This window comes from Balaenoptera acutorostrata, chromosome 16, assembly GCF_949987535.1.
Source record: "Balaenoptera acutorostrata chromosome 16, mBalAcu1.1, whole genome shotgun sequence".
NCBI lineage: Eukaryota > Metazoa > Chordata > Mammalia > Artiodactyla > Balaenopteridae > Balaenoptera > Balaenoptera acutorostrata.
Genome location: NC_080079.1, coordinates 24,841,544 through 24,860,411, shown reverse-complemented (window position 1 = coordinate 24,860,411; position 18,868 = coordinate 24,841,544). Strand labels below are relative to the sequence as shown.

General features: G+C 45.4%; 1 protein-coding gene across 1 annotated transcript in view; it reads left to right on the top strand.

The window, feature by feature from the left end:
• SORCS3 (sortilin related VPS10 domain containing receptor 3) overlaps positions 1-18,868 on the top strand; it is a 601,251-nt gene that overhangs the window by 165,325 nt on the left and 417,058 nt on the right. The window contains exon 2 of the mRNA XM_057531046.1: positions 12,673-12,740. Within this exon, the coding sequence (XP_057387029.1) occupies positions 12,673-12,740 (68 nt within the window). The remainder of the gene's footprint in view (positions 1-12,672; positions 12,741-18,868) is intronic.

Here is an 18,868-nt window from a genome sequence, read left to right as displayed (position 1 = left end):
ATTAGATGATAGGTCATTCACTCCACCCTTGTATACAGGGAATCTGGGACAGGCTGGGTACTGTCCCAGGTGCTGAAGATATAGTAGTGAAAAATAGGACAGACCATTGTGTGGCCCGGAGGCATCTTACAATCTAGTCAAATCCCTGCTCTTGGTCTCTTGCACTGGTAGCTAGTTCCAATCTGGGGATATCTGCTTATCCCTCGAAAATCCACTTGGTTCCGCAGCTACAATGGTTTGGCTGAGAGCTCTTTCAGCTCCTGAGACCTAAGAGGGAATGATGCCCCTTGACAGGAGTGGCGGAAGGAAGGGGAGTATGTGTGCCTACAGGCAGGTCCAGTGGAGACAGACCCTGAAATGAAAAGTGACAGGTGGGTAGGATCGCACACCAGGCAAAATGGACTTGGTGAGCCTGTGATCTTCCCATTGCTGAGGCTGTCAATGCACGTCCACACAAAGCAAGCACCAGCACTCAGGGAGTGCTCCGGGCTTTCGTCTCTACATCAGTGAGAGACCTTGTGAGGTTGCTCTTTATTTTCTGAGCTGCAAGTTGTTATCACTAAAGAAGTGACGTGCTCCCTCTTGGGACATGGCGTTTTCCTACTTGGGTGGGCAAATGACCTGGTTTGCTCAGAGACAAACCAGGATGGCAGGAACCTAATATATGACGAGACCTGAGAATGTGCCTGGCACATAATCCTAATCCTCCCAACGATCCAGTGAAGGGAATGATACTGGTTTCATTTTCCAGATGAGGACACTGAGGGTCCATAGGGTTAGCCACTTGCCTCCGGTTACACAGAGAGTAAGTGGCAGAGCCTGGATTCCACACCAAGACTGTCTGGGTTAGAGCTTTTGATCTATTACCAAGGTAACAGATAGCTTGTATTTTCCTCTGTGTGGATGGGTATCTCTGGAAGCTTCACACTAGTGGCTTTGGAGCCATGGTTTCATCTTTCATCTGCTCACACCTGTTTCTGCCCTTGGCCTCCTCATGAGGGTGGTGCTGGTGGTGATTGGATGGAAGGAATGATGGACATACAGGAGGGTATGAGCTCAGACTCCTAGTTAATGGTATACTTTGAGCTAATTAACTCTGGTTCTGGTGAGCTCTCATCGTGTAGTACAGACACTGGCAGGGAATTCTGGGCTAATTTGACCCCCCTGCTCTTACTGGGCTGCATGCTACCTAAATCATTTCCAAGAGATGGCTGTCTCTTTCATTTTCAGAGTCCCTTAGGGAATGAGAGTGAATGGATTTTTAATTCATTTTTAATGGCTCGTTACACAAAACCAGAACAACCTCCCACTATTCAACAGCCATTTTTCACAAGCTCCTTGTTTCAACAACACTGCATTTTCATTTCCTTGGTCTGCCACTTGCCTTGTTCAGCTACCACATTCTGCAAAGTACTTTCTTAACAATGGCCCCATTTTAAATAGAGCTGACTAATACCTGTTAAATTCTGTATCTCTTATCCCTTCCTTGGATCATGGGGGGACAGACATGCCCGTATTTGGGTTCTGACTCCTACCTCTCCCTAGCTGCATGGCCTGGACGGTTTGCTCATCTGGACACTGTGGGTAATGATATCTACCCTTCACCGTGTCTATGCCTGTTACCTGTGTAGCGCACATAGAGCACCAAGCACAGCGCTGGGCACTTTGTAGGTGCTCAGCATCCATTAGCATCCCCACCTCTGCCCTTTCTATGTTTGTTCTTCTCTTGTCTAAATTACTTAATCAAGTTGTGCTTTTGTCTGTAGGTGTAATGTTTTCTTTAATCTACATCCCATCAGGTATAGGTATACATCTTTGTCCTCTCTAGAAGTCCCTAGAGAATACCAACTCTTGAAAACTCAGTGCAGTCATACGAGAAGGTTGCTTTCACCATCTTCCCTCCCTGCCCGTGTGTTCCCTTTATCTTACCCTCTTGTGGACATTCTTGAAGTTCTTTCATACCCATTTTGAATTCTTTCTTCCTAATTTACCTAAAAAAAAGATACCCTTGTAAAACTGTATAAGATATCCCAGAAAGAAGAGGGCTGGGAATTTCCATCCCCCACCCATCTCTTATGACCTTACTTATGCCTCTAATCCTTTATGAGGACATCTTGATCACCCCAGCCCAGACTCATCTTCTCCTCCTTTGAATGCCTATGGCAACACTTTCAGTTCATCGAATGTGTCATATCTCTGTTAGTTAATAGGCAGCATGTTGATGAAGAGTGTGATAGTACTCTTGTATAATAATGAGAAAAACGAGGCCTGTCCTGAAGGAGCACATCCCCTAATGGTGGAGATACATATGCAAATAGAAAATTATAGTATAATCTAGGGAGTAGCATACTTGGAAGTATGTGCAACAAGGTAGGGGAGCCTGGATTACGGGGGACCCATTCTGTCTTGGAGGGCAGGTAAGACACCAGAGTGTTGATTGTATTTGAGCTGGGCCTTAAAGAATGAGATCCTCAGGTGGAGAGTGGGAGAAGGGCTTTCAGAGGAGAGAAAAGAGCTTGTGTGAAAGTGTGGGAGCGTGGAATAAGGAGAAACATGGGTATTCTTGTGTGGCTAGAATTTAGATGTTATTTTGGGAAAGTGGCTCTAGAAGAGGGTTAAAATGTCAATTGGGGCCAGGTTGAGAAAGACCTTTTATGCTATGCTGAGGAATTTGATCTTAAAGGCGACCTGAAGCCACTAGAGATTGTTTGGCAGTAGGCAACGAGATTCAGCCTCTGCTTTAGAAAGGTCATTCTGGTGTAAGGATGGAAGAGGGGTGAACGTCAGAAATTAAGTCAACTCGTTATTTTGAAGGCCTCTGCAGTCATCTAGTAGCTAAATCCAATGGTCCATTCTTCATCTTTCTTGTCCACAAACTGCCAGCAGCATTTCACACAGCCAATCACTCCTTCCTCCTTGAAACCCATCCTTTTCTTGGCTTCCAGAACACATGCTCTCCTGAATTTCCTCTAATCTCACAGATCATTCTGTGTCAGTGAGCATCCCTGACTCTAGATATTTCTCAAGAAAAGATGTTGAATGCAGGAATTGATTTACAAGAGTGCCGGCAAGGCTGGAGGAACAAGAAAGAGAAAATATAGTTGCTCAAATCTGGTAACTGCAGAAACCGTTACCCCCCTGCCCAGGAGGTGGAAGAGCAGTACAAGAGGCCAAGGGTCTCTCGTACCCAGATTCCTGGGGCTGTGCTGAGCTGCACGAGCCCTTCATGTCACTGAGACCCAGCACCGCTGCTGTTGGTACCACTGGCTCTGTTGCTGCTGTTGTCTTGTCACCCAAAAACAAAGTGTGAGGGCTTCCCTGGTGGTGCAGTGGTTGAGAGTCTGCCTGCCAATGCAGGGGACACGGGTTCGAGCCCTGGTCTGGGAAGATCCCACATGCCGTGGAGCAACTGGGCCCATGAGCCACAACTACTGAGCCTGCGCGTCTGGAGCCTGTGCTCCGCAACAAGGGAGGCCACGATAGTGAGAGGCCCGCGCACCGCGATGAAGAGTGGCCCCCGCTTGCCACAACTAGAGAAAGCCCTCGCACAGAAACGAAGACCCAACACAGTCATAAATAAATAAATAAATAAATAAATAAATAAATAAATAAATAAATAAAGGAGTTCCTTTAAAAAACAAAAACAAAAACAACAAAGTATGAGGAGAGTAGCTTTTCCTTTGTCCACATGTCCCCCGAGTGACCCCACCCCCACTGGCAGAATTGGAAGCCAGATGACAGGAGAGTCTTAGAAATACTCTTCTCAGGGTCCTGGTTACCTATGATGCTTAGGCAGGAAAGTGGACCGAGAGTAAACAGACAGCACAGTCCGCCCTTTTAGCTACTCTGAGTGTCCATCTCCATCCCCTATTCATAAGTAGCCTCCTCGTTTCCTGTTGGTTCAGTGGTAGCATGTGAAGCTCAAAATAGCTGGGTGTTAGTTTCAGCCTCCAGTTCAATGGAACAGGTTTTTTTCTCCTTAGGAGCCAAGATTTATCAACAGAGCCAAAAGTTGTGTGGATGTGAAGAAAATACTCTGCGATGGCTTATTGCGAGGAATAATGAGAGGAGCACTCCCACTTTTGCCCCTTGATTCCCAGACCTTTGTATTTTGGCCATTTACTAGTCGAATCCACATCCTAGAAGACAGCACCACAACCTCATGCAGTGCTGGCTTCTAGCTAGTTGTGCCGTTGAATCTTTGAAAGTCCATTCAATCATTGTATCAGGTCAACTGCTTCTGGCAGATGTAGTTTGTGGGAAGACCAGTGAATTCCATGGACATGCCCATGACAACACTTGATTTGCTGTGAAATGAGTTTCTTTGTTGGAAGCAATTGTGTGGGATATCATGACGGTGAATAAGGCACTCTGAAATGGAAAGATTTTGATTCTAGCATGTTTACCGCAGGCAAGGAAAGCAAGTCCAAGGAGAAGAAATTGCTTCCTCTACGTGATGGGCGGGGGACAGTGCAATCAACTTGCCACCAGGTGCCATGTTGAGGCTCAGCACTGGTTTCTGAGGTTGGCAGCTTGGGATCTGCAGTGATGATGCCCATGTCAGCCTTGGCGAGGGGAAGTCCATGGCAAACACAGGCAAAGCCTCCATCTCTGCCACAGTAGCCGCTGTACACAGGAGCCCACAGAGCAAACAGGGGGATCTGGGGAGAAAGGCTTGCCGGCCTCAACAGAAGGCCATCTTGTTCATCTGCTTATTGAGAGACTGCTCTGTAGTAAGTGCCATTCGGTGAGTATTCGCACAGGACACGGACATTCACTGTGCCAGTCCTGAGAGGCTGAAGCACATACCGGTTTCCCTCCTCATCCCCCGGTCTCTCAGTGCTGAAACGCCCCAGCTTTCGGTCCTTATCTCTCACTCTATCCACACTCCCTCTCCTGGTGACCTAACCTAGTCTCATGTCTTTAAATACCATCTAATCACTGACAACTCCCAAATTGATATTTTTTAGCCTAGACTCTCTGCCCTGAACTCCAGGCTCATTTATCCAGCTATTTGACTTCTCCACTTGAATTCTCTTAGGCATCTCAAACTTAATGTCCAAAGCTAAACTTCTCAGTTTTCCTCCCAACCTCCTTCTCCTACCGTCTCCATCTCATAAGATGGCAACTCTATGCTTCTAATTACTTAGTCCCAAACTCTGAGGGTCATTTTGGACTCTCCTCTTTCCTTCACGCCCTATATCCAATTTGTCAGCAAATCTTCTTGACTCTACCTTCAAAATATCTTCAGATCATGTTTCTTTTCCTGTCCACGGCTGTTGCTCTGGTCTACCCTGTACCATGTTTCACCTGGATGATTACAACAGGATCCTAATTCACTTCTGTCTCCTCAATGCCTCTCTCGACACAGTAACCAGAAGCACCCTGTGAAAACTTAAGTCCTCGAGTAAAATCCTCCAGGAGCTTCTCATCTCACTCAGTAAGAGCCAGGATCCTTATGGTCCTTCACAAGTCCCAGCAAGATCTAAGCCTCCCCAGATTTCCTGGACCTCATCTCCTACTACTCTCCCTGTCTCTCAGCTCCATCCTCATTGGCCTCCTTGCTGTTTCTTGAATATGTCAAGGCACATTCCTGCCTCAGGATCTTTTGCATTTGCTGCTTTCTCTGCCTGTAATGTTTATTACCCAGATAGCCACATGGCTTCATCCCTTACCTCATTCAGGGTTTTGCTTGAGTGTCAGTTTTTCATAGAGAACTTTCCTGGGCTCCTTTTATACTGCTTCAGCCTGCATAGCCCTGGACCATGCCTGCATATGAGCACTTGCTCTAAGTGCTAATATGTCCATCATCTGACCCACCATCATCTGACTACTATGTCATTTACCTACTTATGTGTTTGTTTATCTCCCTTGCCAGAATATGAACTCTGTGAGGGCAGAGAAGCTGGTTTGTTGTCTTCACTGCTGAATCCATAGCACTTGGCCACGAGGAAGCATTCCATACATATTTGCTTAGGGAATGAATGAAAAAATTATGAGGACCGGAAATTGGATGATCCAGTGGACTGCAACACATTTCAGAGGACTTGATGTTTGTCTTGCTAAGTGTGGGATGAGCGTGGACTCAGGGGTCATGCTGAGGTTCTGTCTTGAACCACAGAGTTGATGATCTGCCCTTTTAAAAAAACAGGGAACGGGATAACCGTTTTGTGAAACTGCGTGCAATGGAACAAGATGACAAAGTTGATATTCCTTGTACAATTCCTTGTCCTATTCCTTGTCCTCTCAGCTAGATTGTAAACTCATGGTGGGCAGGGAGCACTATTTATGTTATTCTGAACTTGGCATATACCTAGCACAGTTCTGGATACCCAGTTGGTGCCCAGACATTGTTAGACTGGGGATCAGTTGGGCTGTGGACTGTAAATATGCAGTTTCTGTTCCCTGGGGGGAGTGCCTCACGAAGTGGGAGGAGGGCTCCAGAATTCAGACTCTGCTGAGACTGAAAAATGCACTTTTGTGTACACTCCCCGAGGAATATGTTAGCATCCATACTATGTTACCGCTGTCAATCACTTTCGGTAAAGAAGGCCACTGTCCATATTCCAATTGGCTGGAAACGAACTCTCAGGTAGGGGCAGGAATGAGGTGGTGAGAGGTGAGGGGGACCTGGAGGGGACATGCATAGAACCCCATGGATTTAAAGGTACCAAGGTTTCAGGAAGGTTTAATGAACTAAAGTAATTTTCCTTCAGAGTAAAATTTTACAGGCACTAAAGGTCCTCACTTCACTGAATGTGCTCACGGGCCAGAGCGTCCCAGTGATTTATGAATTTTCAGATTATGCGTTACCCTTTCAGAGGACAGGAATCCCCCGGGGCTTTCTGCTTTGCTTCTAAAGCTGAAGCTGAGTGCAGGAGCCCAGTGAACATACCGGGTCTGATTTGCAGCCTGCTGTGTTGCAGCTGGGGTCTAGAATGGGTGGGTATTTTTCAGAAGGAGCTTAGCAACGCTAGGATCTGAATCCCCCTCACCCCATCAAATAAGGATGACTTGCAACCCTTGTCTCCTGAAGGATAATTATCATACTAATCACTCACATTTGCATAGTACAGCTTCTAAAGCAGGTCAGCTTTCCTTATTTGATTCAAATCAAAAATCCTGTGAGGCTGGCAGGGGAAGGAGAATCATTATCCCCATTTTAGGAAACTGGAACAGATACTTAAAATGTAAGGAAGTTGATCAGGCTCGCCCAGTAGCATATGGTGAGATTGGGTTTTGAGTGCAGCCCTCTAGTTGCAAGGGCTCTGTTCTCTCCGTGCTGCCAGGCGAGCCCCATCCAGGAGGCAGACGGCTGGACCCAATGGGTCCTGTCTTCATGAAATGTAAAATCTTCCTAAAGAAGATTATACATTAAGGGAGAGTATACATTTCATGAAGACAGGAGCCATTTCTCTTTTGATCACTTTATCACCAAGGATCCTATGCTGTGTTTGGCATAAGGCAGGAATAGAAGAATGAACGGGAGAGGGGATGTGACAAATAAAGACATTAGTTACTGGCATTGTGTGTGTCTAAAGATCAGGCAGTTAGCTGAGGGCTGGCCTGAGCATCTGGGGGCAGCAGAAGACATGAGATGCTTGGGGACAAGAAGATTGGAGGTGGATGGTCAGCAAGGGTGGCACCAATGGATTTTGTAAGAGCCAGCCATGTCCCTTATTGTCACCTAATTATATGAGTCCCTTATTACAATATAGTCCCTTAATATATATATATACACATAATACATATAATATGTGTGTGTGTGTATATATATATATATATATGAACACACAGTAAGCCTTTTGTTATAGTCATCTAATATACAATATATTAATATTATATATGTAATATATATTAATATTATATGTTATATGTTTATACATAGTCTCTTGTTATAATATAGTCATCTAATATACAATATATTGATATTATATATGTAATATATATTAATAGTATATGTTATATGTTTATACATAGTAAGTCTCTTGTTATAATATAGTCCCTCATTATCGCCCTCTTCACTCTTATAAAACTTTTTGTCAATCCATAGTTGACTACAGGCTGGGCTTCCTCTGCCCTTCCTGCACGATTCCATTGTCCTTTGTGCCTGCTTTCTCACCTTGGCACAGCCTGACTGTGTCTCCAAGTGGTTGGTGTCCCCGTGACATTGCACTCAACGCATGACTGTTCTAGCCCCTAATGGCCCATTCTGCTCTGCCTCTGTGCTGTTTCTTGTAACTGAAATGGCACCCTTCTGCCCTGCTTTTTTTCTATCTGTTTTTGTCCAACTAAAATATGAAGGAAAGAAAGAAAGACAGGGAGGGAGGGAGGGATAAAGAGAGAGGCCAGACAGGCCAGGGAGTAAGCTCCATTTCTCTATCTCCAAATTCTTCACACTTCAAGTTTTGGCTCATATAATCTTTCCTTCATGAAGACTTTGCTGACCACATTTTCTGGGCTTAATTGCTTCCGCCTTTCAACTCTTATCTCACATTATCTGTACCTCTCAGATACACTTATCATCTCATCCCTTCTTTTACTGTCATTCATTTATAATTCATTCAGTGGACCTTGTATAGCACCTGCCATGTGTCAGGTGTTGTGCTAGGCATTGGGGATGCAGAGTTGAATGAGACCTGATTTTTGACCTCAGAGAGGTCACAATCTAACAGACAAGACAGACATATGGAGAAGTCACATTAATCCAGTTTGATAAAAGCTATAAGAGATGTATGAACAAATGCTCTTCCAGAGAATATGTCTGATGCCAACTTACGGTTATATGTGCCTATACATAGGAGCTTTAATATATGTGGCTTTCCTACTCTGTGTGTGTGCCTGTATGTGTATAGCTTATATTAAGAGAGAAGTGCTATTTACTCATGAATAATTCCAATTTATTTTCGTTTCTCCTGCTGTCTAAAATCCCCCTAGGATTTGTAGCCTGTTGGTCAAAAAGAAACTTTTTGACAAAGCTTATTTGACAAACCTGGATCTCCCAACAGTTTGTCTAGTTATTTCCTCATTACACATCTCTGTTTCCTATTTCTTTCTCCAAGAACAAAGAAAACAAAAGTTACCTTCACCCCTGGGCCTTGAGCTCTGGATCTTTCCCTGATTCCCAGAGTTTAGCAGCTGTCTTTCTAATTCACATAAGAGGAGCTCAGTAAATATTTGTGGAATTCATGATTGAGTGATAAACTCCTTGAGAGCAAGGATATGCCCTCCTCTCAGTTCACCTGCTCATTGCCTTTCACACAAAAAGCTCACGTAAACATTTGCTGAAGGGAGGAGCATTGCATTAGAGCGGAACAAGCATGGTGGAGTCTCATAGCCCTGGGTGGGAATGCTGGCTCTGTCTCTTGCTAGTTGTATGCTTTGGGGAGCAAATTGCTCAACTCCTAGGACTCACTTTCCTCATCTGTAAAATGCAGATGCTGTGTTACATCTGCTCAGTCTCAAAAGTGTGTTGTGAGGATTGAGAAGCACCCAGGGTAGTATTTAGCACATAGTAAGGGTTCAATTAATGTTTGGTCCCTGCTTTTCCTTCTTTGAATTTGACTGCCAGCTCTCATCTGGGGGTATCTGCTGGAGGGGAGTCAAGGCAGGCTTTGCTGTGGCTCCCAGGGTAGCGCCTCCATCCTTCCTGCATGCCTCATCTCTCCGCTGGTGATTCTTCGGTCACACTCACATCTTCTCGTTCTGATCTGAGTGAGTCCTTGCCCAGCAGCCCGGGGCTTGTTAGTGGGTTTACTGCATCTGCTTTCAGTTTTCTGCCCTGGTAATCCCTTCTTTCTGGTGGCCTTTGGAAGGCTCTGAATGGTGAGAGAAGCCAGAGGTTGACAGGCTTTCTTTCAATCTTGGTTGTCTTTGCTAGGCACAGAATATCTTAAGGCTAAAGGTTACATTATCATGTCTTCATGACTTTATTATTGTCCTTCTATGCTGGCTCCAGGGGAAAGGTAGCTTCCAGCCCCAATTCTCAGTGTTTGGACCTTTCCTCTGGGGAATGTTGGGGTGATTTTGCGGAGACATCTTCCTTATGCATCTCCTGTGGCCTGCTTTCTTTGTAAAGTCCACTCAATTTAAAGGCAAAGATGCTTTTAGAGATCAGGATTCCACCATAGTGGAAGGGTGGTGTCACTGCCGCATGGAGTTGGGAGAGGAATCATGGTGTGGTGGAGTCTTTCTCAAAGCGTGGTCCTCTAATAGCCACAGGAAGGTTTCTGGACCCTCCCCAGGATCCACCAAGTCAAACTTGCTGGGAATGGGACCAGGGAATCTGCATTTAGCAGGCTCCCCAGTGACTGTTAGTCTCCAACTTTGCTCATGGAATGGGAAGAACTGTGCCCTGGGCACTTGGTCAAGGCCACACATTGTTGGGACTTGAACTTGAGTCATTTCCTCTCTCTGTGTCTTAGTTTCCTCATCTGTAAAATGAAGGTAATAGACTAGATTAACACTATCCCCTTCTGAAGACTATGCTTTACTGCTGAAACACCATTACCTTTCATTGACTCAAAAATGATGATTTGATTTGAGAAGATGGAAGGAAGGAGAGTGATCCAAGCCCTGGGTAAGGAGACACAGACACATGAGAAGGGCTCTGCATTTTTGAGGGGGTTTCCAGACCCAGTTGTTTGTTAGACAATCAGTTAAGTGACCTCTAACCCCCAACATCTCTTGCTTCTTTCTTTGTGGGCTTTGCACTTTTTTGAGATTGTTTGGTGTCCCTGAAGGCTTGATGTTGGGAGACAGTGAAGTAGTCTTACTTGCTCCTGCAGATTCTAGATGGGTGTTCGGATCTGTTTCTAGAAGCGCATAGCTTAGAGTTTCTTTGTCCAGATTTTGGGATGGTCTGCATATGGGCACCCATGTTTTTACATAGTGACTGTGAAAGAATGACTTGGTCAATGAAAGAAGTTAAATGAAGAAAAGTCTGGTGTGTATGTATGTGTCTGTGTATGTGTTTGTATTAATTTAACAAATAGGAATTATCGGCACATTGCTAACTATTTGGTTGGAGAAGGTTTGGATAAGTCTTGTCTTCATTAGCTCCTGAATTTAACAAATGAGGAAACTCGCTATTAACGGGAGAGGCATGGACCACTGAGTGACCATGGAGAACAATGCTTTGCAGAGGATACACGCTCCTTGCAGTTGTGCTATGCTAATAGGACAGGTAGCTTGGTACTTTGGTACCTATCCCCCTGTTCTGCAAATAGCCATGTCATTGATGTTCTTCTTGGCTTGGCTGTTTCTTGCCAGCCTACTACTCCCCATCACAGGACACAATCTGAGAGAAGACGTAAGAATCCTCCAGTCATGGCCCTGTAGAGAAGTTGAATGTTGCAAGTCAACTTTTCCAGGGATTCTCTTTGACCCATAATGGATCATATCCTGGCCTCTAATTCTTTCTTAGTTTACATAAAAGAGGTGGAAATGGTACTGACTGACCCCATGGGGTGCTGAATGAGAATAAATCTCAAAGTGAGTGTTTTGTTGTCGGTTAAATGCCATAAAAATGTTCAATATAATGGCTGATTATTTTTCTTTAATCTTAAATGGATACCTAGAATGGGAAAGTCCCATCTTGGTAGCAGAAATTCATTATCTCGGAAAGAGTTTAATGGGTGCTGTGCAGATGAACTGGAGGAAGTTAAATTGTGGAATGCGAAGGAGCTGAGAAAAGTGAAATGAGTTGTGCATTAAATTTAGATAAACACAATTATGTGTAACTGGATTATCACGCGTGAAGGCAGACACTGTATATTAGGCACCTGTGTTTTGATTAAAATCGATTCAGGTGCATGCGCTTAGCATCCTGATAGATATGGGGTTGTGCCTAAGCCAGTGTCTGGGCGCACGAGGCATAGGCAGGGAAACGTCTGAGATCCAGGTTCCCAGCTGGAGAAGTTAAAAGGGCCTGGGACCAGCCTGGCCAATGGAAGGTCATTTCAGAAAACTGCTAACCCTATTACAGGCTGTCCAGCTCTTTGACACATACAGCTTCCTTCTGGGTTTCTTAGTTTCAACTGGAGTCACGAAAGTGGTCCTGGAGTCCAGTGGGGTCTAATGACCTGCTTACTCCATGGGTGGGACATGGTAGAAGGCAGATGGCATCAGAGACTGTTGGGGACTGGGCTTGCCTGTCATTCAAGTTTTTATGGCTGTGAGGCCCTGTGATGGGAACACAAAATCTCTTTGAACCTCTCTGTAGACACAGAATCAGGCCCAGTTCTTTCTTAGCCTCTTAGGTCTACATCTGTAAGTCAAAGTCATCTCCAGATCAAAGGCAAGCCCATCCTCTGATCTCTGGGTGGCCATACATGTGAACAGAGCCAGCTGGCCTGTGCCTGACCTTGAAGGAGGACAGATGTGGAGAAACAACTGTCAGTACCCAGTTAATTCCTGGTGACATGTTTTATTTCAAATGCAAAGCATTGTCGGGATTAAAATAAATGCTACCAGTTACGGGGGAGTATTAAATTAATAATTTTTTTCCCCTTGCTTGATCCTATAATACCCCTCAACTCCACAGATAAATTCTAAGCCCTCCACTGGGTGATTTGAGATGAACTGTATATTGTTACACAAACTAAAGTCGGCTTCTTTTTTTCCCTCCCCTTTTGTTCTTCTCCTCTGCCCTCCTCCTTACCCCCCTCTCAGGTTATACTTATCCTGACGAAGCTGTATGACTTCAACCTGGGAAGCGTGACAGAGAGCTCACTTTGGAGGTAAGTGGGTTAGAGATTCTTACCCGGCTCCTCGGGTTCGGCTCACGTGAGGAATGCCAGCTAAGCAGTTGGAGAGCACGTTTTGAAAGGAGCAGAAGATGGTCCTCCTCCTGGATGCCCTCTTTAATGCCCTGGGTGGCACTGATGGCCTCCATCTGCAAATTCCTTAGCACTCTGCTGACCTCCTGTGGGGTCTGTCACATATTCTCCCTGGCACTGTGGTTGCTTCTGCGTTCCTGCAGTGTCTCCTGGATAAACACAAATGTGGGTAGAGAGATCAGAGCATGCCTGGGAAAAGTGGAGGCCGTGGATAAGGGAGCGTGCTGTAGAAGGGATGCTGGCCTTGGCATGAGTCTCGGCCCAAGGACTGTTTCTTGTCCTTTGTGCCTGTAAGATGCTGTGATTCTCGAGAAGCCCATGATTCTGGGAATAGACACATGTGGGAATCAGGCCTGTGTGATGACGTTTGTGGTCCCAAGCCTTCGTGGGCTTCTTCATCCATAAAATAATATCAAAAAATATATTTTACAACTGTACTGGTGTAAAGACAGACATACTCATATTGTATATTAAAACTTGTTTTCAGCCTAAAATATTCATTTTTTTGTTTGTGGCTTTAAAAGAAATGACAGCATTTTTGTGAACCCTAGGCTCTGTGTCCATGTGCCTGCAGGATAAGTCAGCCCCGACGGAAGGCTGGGACAGGGAGAAGGATGTGGGTGGATTAAGTCAGAGAGGGCTTTCACAAAGCCGTGAACCCCGCAGTCTCTCTGGCTAGGGGACGCCACACACTCACTCCTCCATATACCTCCTCACATGCAAGTTCACGGTCACCGCCACGCTGCTGGCAGTCACACAGGGCACCAGCAAGTTTCATCAGCCACTCCGAGTCAGCACTTCATGCTCTGTGCTTATTACCTCCACGGGCCTCAAGAGGGCTGTGTATCCATTCCATTTGCTCTGCCACTTGTAAACACTGGGGAGAGCGCTGCCACAAAAGGCCGTTCACTTGGCTGTGTCTTCATCCCAGCGCCAGTCCTGAGGGTCTGCTGGGGTTTTGGAGCAGAGGGGTCTGGGGCGTGAGTATCTGCATGCCTGCCTGCTTCTTCCTCTGACTTGTTTGCGGAGAATCAGCCAGAGCCTCTCTCCCAGGGAGGGGGGCAGTCACAGCATCTATTAAATATTTAGGGTTAATTGCTCATGTCGATGGAGGCCTGCCTCCATTTGCACAGGGTGTCCAAAACCTAATTTTGCTGCTCACTGAAAAGTGGCAGAGGTATAAGTAACCAGGGTGCCTCCCGTAGATGAAAGCATGCCTGTTTCCACTCGCGTGGGACTCCTGGGGACTTAGGCCCTCAGGCCCTGTCACAGGGATATGGTGGTGATCCTTTAAGCCTGACTCCAGTGCTGTCTGCTTGGTGCAAATAATGAAACAAACCAGAGAAAACCCATGCTTACAATGGGAAAGAGCTGTACCTGGCAGCCCATGTTGTAGGAAAGGTTTGCTAGTTTTAGAGGTGGACCAGGCAAAACCATGGGGCCGAAGCCAGGTGCTTAATGCTAGAGGCCCGTAAGTGACAGAGTGTGTGCCCCACAGTCATAAGAGCCAGTGTATTCACTAGCGTGTGTCAAGGACAGCAGATGGCCAAGTGGCCCTAAGGGCATCCTGATGTCCCATTGCCGGGATTCAAATCCCAGCTTGTCCACCCAAAGAGCTCTGTGGCTTTGGGCACTTTACCTAACCTCTCTGGATCAGCTTCCCAGGGCTGCCGTAATCAAGGACCACTGGCTGGGTGGCTTCAAACAGCAGAAATGTATTCTCTCCCAGTCTGGAGGCCAGAAGTCTGAAGTCAAGGCATCTTTAGGGCCACCCCCCTTCTGGGGGCTCTAAGGAGAACCCTTCGTTGCCTCTCCCTGCTTCTGGTGTCTGTCGGTGTTCCTTGGGGCTGCATGACTCCACTCTCTGCCTTTATCATCTTCTCCTCTGTGTCTGTGTCTTCTCCCCTTCTGTCCCTTAGAAGAACACTTGCCATTGGAGTTAGGGCCCAGCCGGATAAACCAGGATGCTCTCATTTCCAGATCCGTACATCTGCAAAGACACTTTTTCGAAGATGGTCCCATTGCAGGTTTTGGGGGTTAGGACATATTTGGAGCGGGGGCTGCCATTCAACCTACTTCACTCTCTTAAGTCTCAATTTCCCTGAATGTAAGTTGGAGATAGTACAGATGCTACCTTTGCTCCAGCCACAGTGTCCTTGCTGTTACTTGAAGCAGCCAGCCTCTTCCCCGGAGCCCTTACACTCAGCTCTCTCCTGGGTCTGAGCTCTCTTCTTCCAGGGAGCAGGGCACGCCCTCACTTCCCTCCTCTCTGCTCACCTCATCAGTGAGGCCTTTGCCTGAGGACTTGGCATTCCATCACTTGGCTGCATTTTCCTCCTTAGTACCTGTCACCCTCTAGCTGCTAAATATTTACTTACTGATTTATTTATATTCTACTTACACCCAGTAACGTCTAAGCTTGTAGAGAGAGAGAATTTTTCCATTTAAATTCAGTGCTGTATCCTCAACACCTAGGACAGCATCTGGCACACAGGAGGTACTTGATAAATGTTTGCTCGATGAATAAATTCATGGATGGGTTGCAAGGATTAAATGAAATATGAAATGTACAAACATTTAGGACAGTTACCCACATGTGGGAAGTGCTTAGTTAATTATAATAATTAATGATTATTATAACCCTGTGTGTTTGTATAGTTTTCTTTGTAAGGATCCACTAATGCAGGGATCCATGGGATGGAAATTGTAGGGCACCAAAGGGATGTATTCTGCGCCATCTAGGAATTAGCACAGATCTTTGGGGGGACGACAGGGGATAGGGAGGGGAGAAGAGTGATTTATAATGTTGTTCCTTCTGCTGATTGGGGGGAATTGGAACAGCAATGGCTACCTAGTCAAAGACATTCTTTTGTAGAAAAGATTCTCTGAGCTGGGTGCTGGAATGATGGGCAGGTTGCAATTTGGCAAACGGAAAGTGGAAAAATGCCCCTTGCACAGGGCAAAGTCCAGGCAAGGCTGGACTGCAGGAGATAAGGCGGCCAGGAAGGAGGCAGGGGGAGCAGCTGGGTGTTGGACCGGGTAGGGAGGGTGGGGGGGACTCATCGAGTTCACAGAAGGGGTCAAATCAAAGGCGGTTACTCAGAGCATAGATTATCGATAACAGAGTATATATGGTGTGACCTTTCAGGGATTTGAAAAAAACGGGTGGATATTATAGGCTTTCCCTCTGGATAAATGTTATGCGGGTGTATTTTTGTGTTGTGATTCAGAGGGTTCACAGGTCTGATAAAGCCCAGCTTAGGAACCCCTGCAGAGGGTGTGATTGAGGAAAGGGACTGCTCCTAAACTTTGTGGGAATTATCCAACTTCCTGGGGTCTCACAGGGTGACTTCTTACTTTTTATTGTCTTCCCTACTCATCCCCTAAAGATCTGTGCCCTCATCCTCTTTTCTATATTGCTAATGATGTATTGTACAGTTAGAGCCTAGAGCACTATGATCTTCCTTACTCATACAGTGAGCAGAGAAAAGAAACTAAATTAAACACACACCCTTTCATTTTTGTGATCCAGTCCAACATGCCTAGCCAAGTTGAAATTGAATTTGGTGATTCTTCTTCAATTTTCTGTACAGCAGAGGCACCTGGAGCAGCTGTCATGACAAGATGATGTTCCCTGCCAGGTTACAGTATGACATAATTATTTGTCTCACTGAATTAATAATTGAAAAGCCATCTACTTCTAAATAGACAAAAGACTGTTTAAAGGCATTCCATAGTGTAGCAGTAGCCTGTGCCCTTGTGACCCTCTTTCTGGAACTCCTAGGTGCCAGTATACTGGGGGTGGTCAAAATTTTTTCTCTCTACCCACACAAGGATGGTTGCATAAACTGGTCATTTAGCACAACCGTCTGTTGGCATCCTTTAGTCAAAGGACATTTTACATATATAGCATGTCAAGCTTGTAGAATTAATGAGGTTGGGGACTGACTTTTTAAAAAGACCCGGGGCTTCGCTTTCAGGGTGTTTTCAGTCCATAGTGTGTCAAGCCTGGAGGCTGTCCATCCGTCAAGAGTGATACTGGAGACCGACTCTATTAGATTTTATAGAAGCCTGACCCAAGGAGGAGAAATGAGTCAAGGCTGGGAGGCTCAGCATCCATCAGTTTCCTCCTATTCAAAGTATTAAAAAGTGAAAGCTCTGGGACTGATGTCCTGCGTTCAAGTCCACACTCCTCCACTGAGCCACTAAGTGACCTTGAACACGTTTCTTCGCCTCTCTGTGCCTCCATTTCCTTATCTGTACAATGAGGGTTATACTTGCACCTACCATGTAAAGTTGTGAGGCTTCACTGAAATAAAATATGTAAACTGCCTAGAAAAGTACCTGACATGCAGCGCCCATGTGGGAAATGCTCAAGGAGAGTTAGTTGTCATCATATGATCCATGAGTAATTGAGCTGCTTCTCTCTGCTAGTTCCTTTACCTGAGCTGTCTTGTTCTATCTTTTACAAGAAACTTGAGAGTCGGATATCACTGTCCCCAATTTACAGATGGGAACGTTGAGCATTACAGAGGTTAAACAACTTGCCCCGGATCATGGAGCTAACAAGTAGGGAGATCCTACTGACTCCTGAGCCTGTGCTCATTCTACCCTGTGTGCTGTGTCTGATTCTGGGTGAGAGTGGATTTATGGACTCCTTCAGAATAAGAGATCTTTTTTTTTTTAATTGGTAGGAGAATGGGATGACATGGAGAATGGGATGACATGGAAAGTGGGAGAGGGAGAAATTCCCAGAGTGGGAAAATTGCTCTAGAGTGCTGGGGCTGGGATTTCGACTTCTAGGCTAAAACATTCCTTCTGCAATTGAGATGGATGCTCTCTAGTCCAGCACTGTCTGATTAGAAATATATGGGAGCCACATAATTTTCCAGCAGTCAATAATGTGAAAAGAAACAGTGGAGATTAATTTTATTAATAAATTTTCTTTAGCTGAGTTAAATAGAACTATCATTTCAATAGACAATCAATAAAAATAATGGGCTATTTTGCCTTAGTTTTTTTTTTTTTTTTTTTTGTAGTAAGTCTTTGAAATCCAATGTGTATTTCACACTTAAGGGCATATCTCAATTTGGACCAGCCACATTTTGAGTGTTTAATGTTAGTTAAATATGGCTAGTGGATACCATAGTGCCCAGTGGAGGTCTAGTAACCTGTCTCTCACATATTTTCAGTTCATTTGGGGGTGACAGTAACTTTTTTCACCATAGAAATGCATATCTGTTTTATCAAAGGACAATAGGTAAAAAATTCCACCTGTTCTGGAAGGCAATTATTTTATAATGTTATGGTACTGGGAATATGTGCAGTGTCACAGGCTGACCTGATCCATATTAAAACTCTGATCATCTAAAAGGAAGGGAGGACTGTGGAAATCTGTCCACAGAAATAGAAGAGGCACCACAAGAACTTTTAGGTCTTTGAACTGTGATTCTTGGTAATTCTGAAATAATCATGGCTGTTGACCCTAGAGTCAAAGAGACTTAGGGGGCTTCCCTGGCGGTGCAGTGGTTGAGAATCTGCCTGCCAATGCAGGGGACACGGGTTCGAGCCCTGGTCTGGGAAGATCCCACATGCCGTGGAGCAACTGGGCCCGTGAGCCACAATTACTGAGCCTGCGCGTCTGGAGCCTGTGCTCCGCCACAAGAGAGGCCGCGGCAGTGAGAGGCCCGCGCACCGCGATGAAGAGTGGCCCCCGCTTGCCGCAACTAGAGAAAGCCCTCGCACAGAAACGAAGACCCAACACAGCCATAAATAAATAAATGAATGAATGAATGAATGAATGAATGTCACAGGGCAATGATTAATCCCAGTTTCTTAAAAAAAAAAAAAAAAAAAAAAAAAGAGACTTAGGGTGAGAAAGGATCCTAGCAAACGTTCTCCTTGAGCCCCAGAACCGTATTGTTTCAGAGATAAGGGTGTGAGTTCAGGGAGAGGAAGACACTTTGCCTGAGTTTCCTGGATCAGAAGTGTGAGATTAAGAGTGCGCTCTGGCTCCTGCTGGCTCCTGA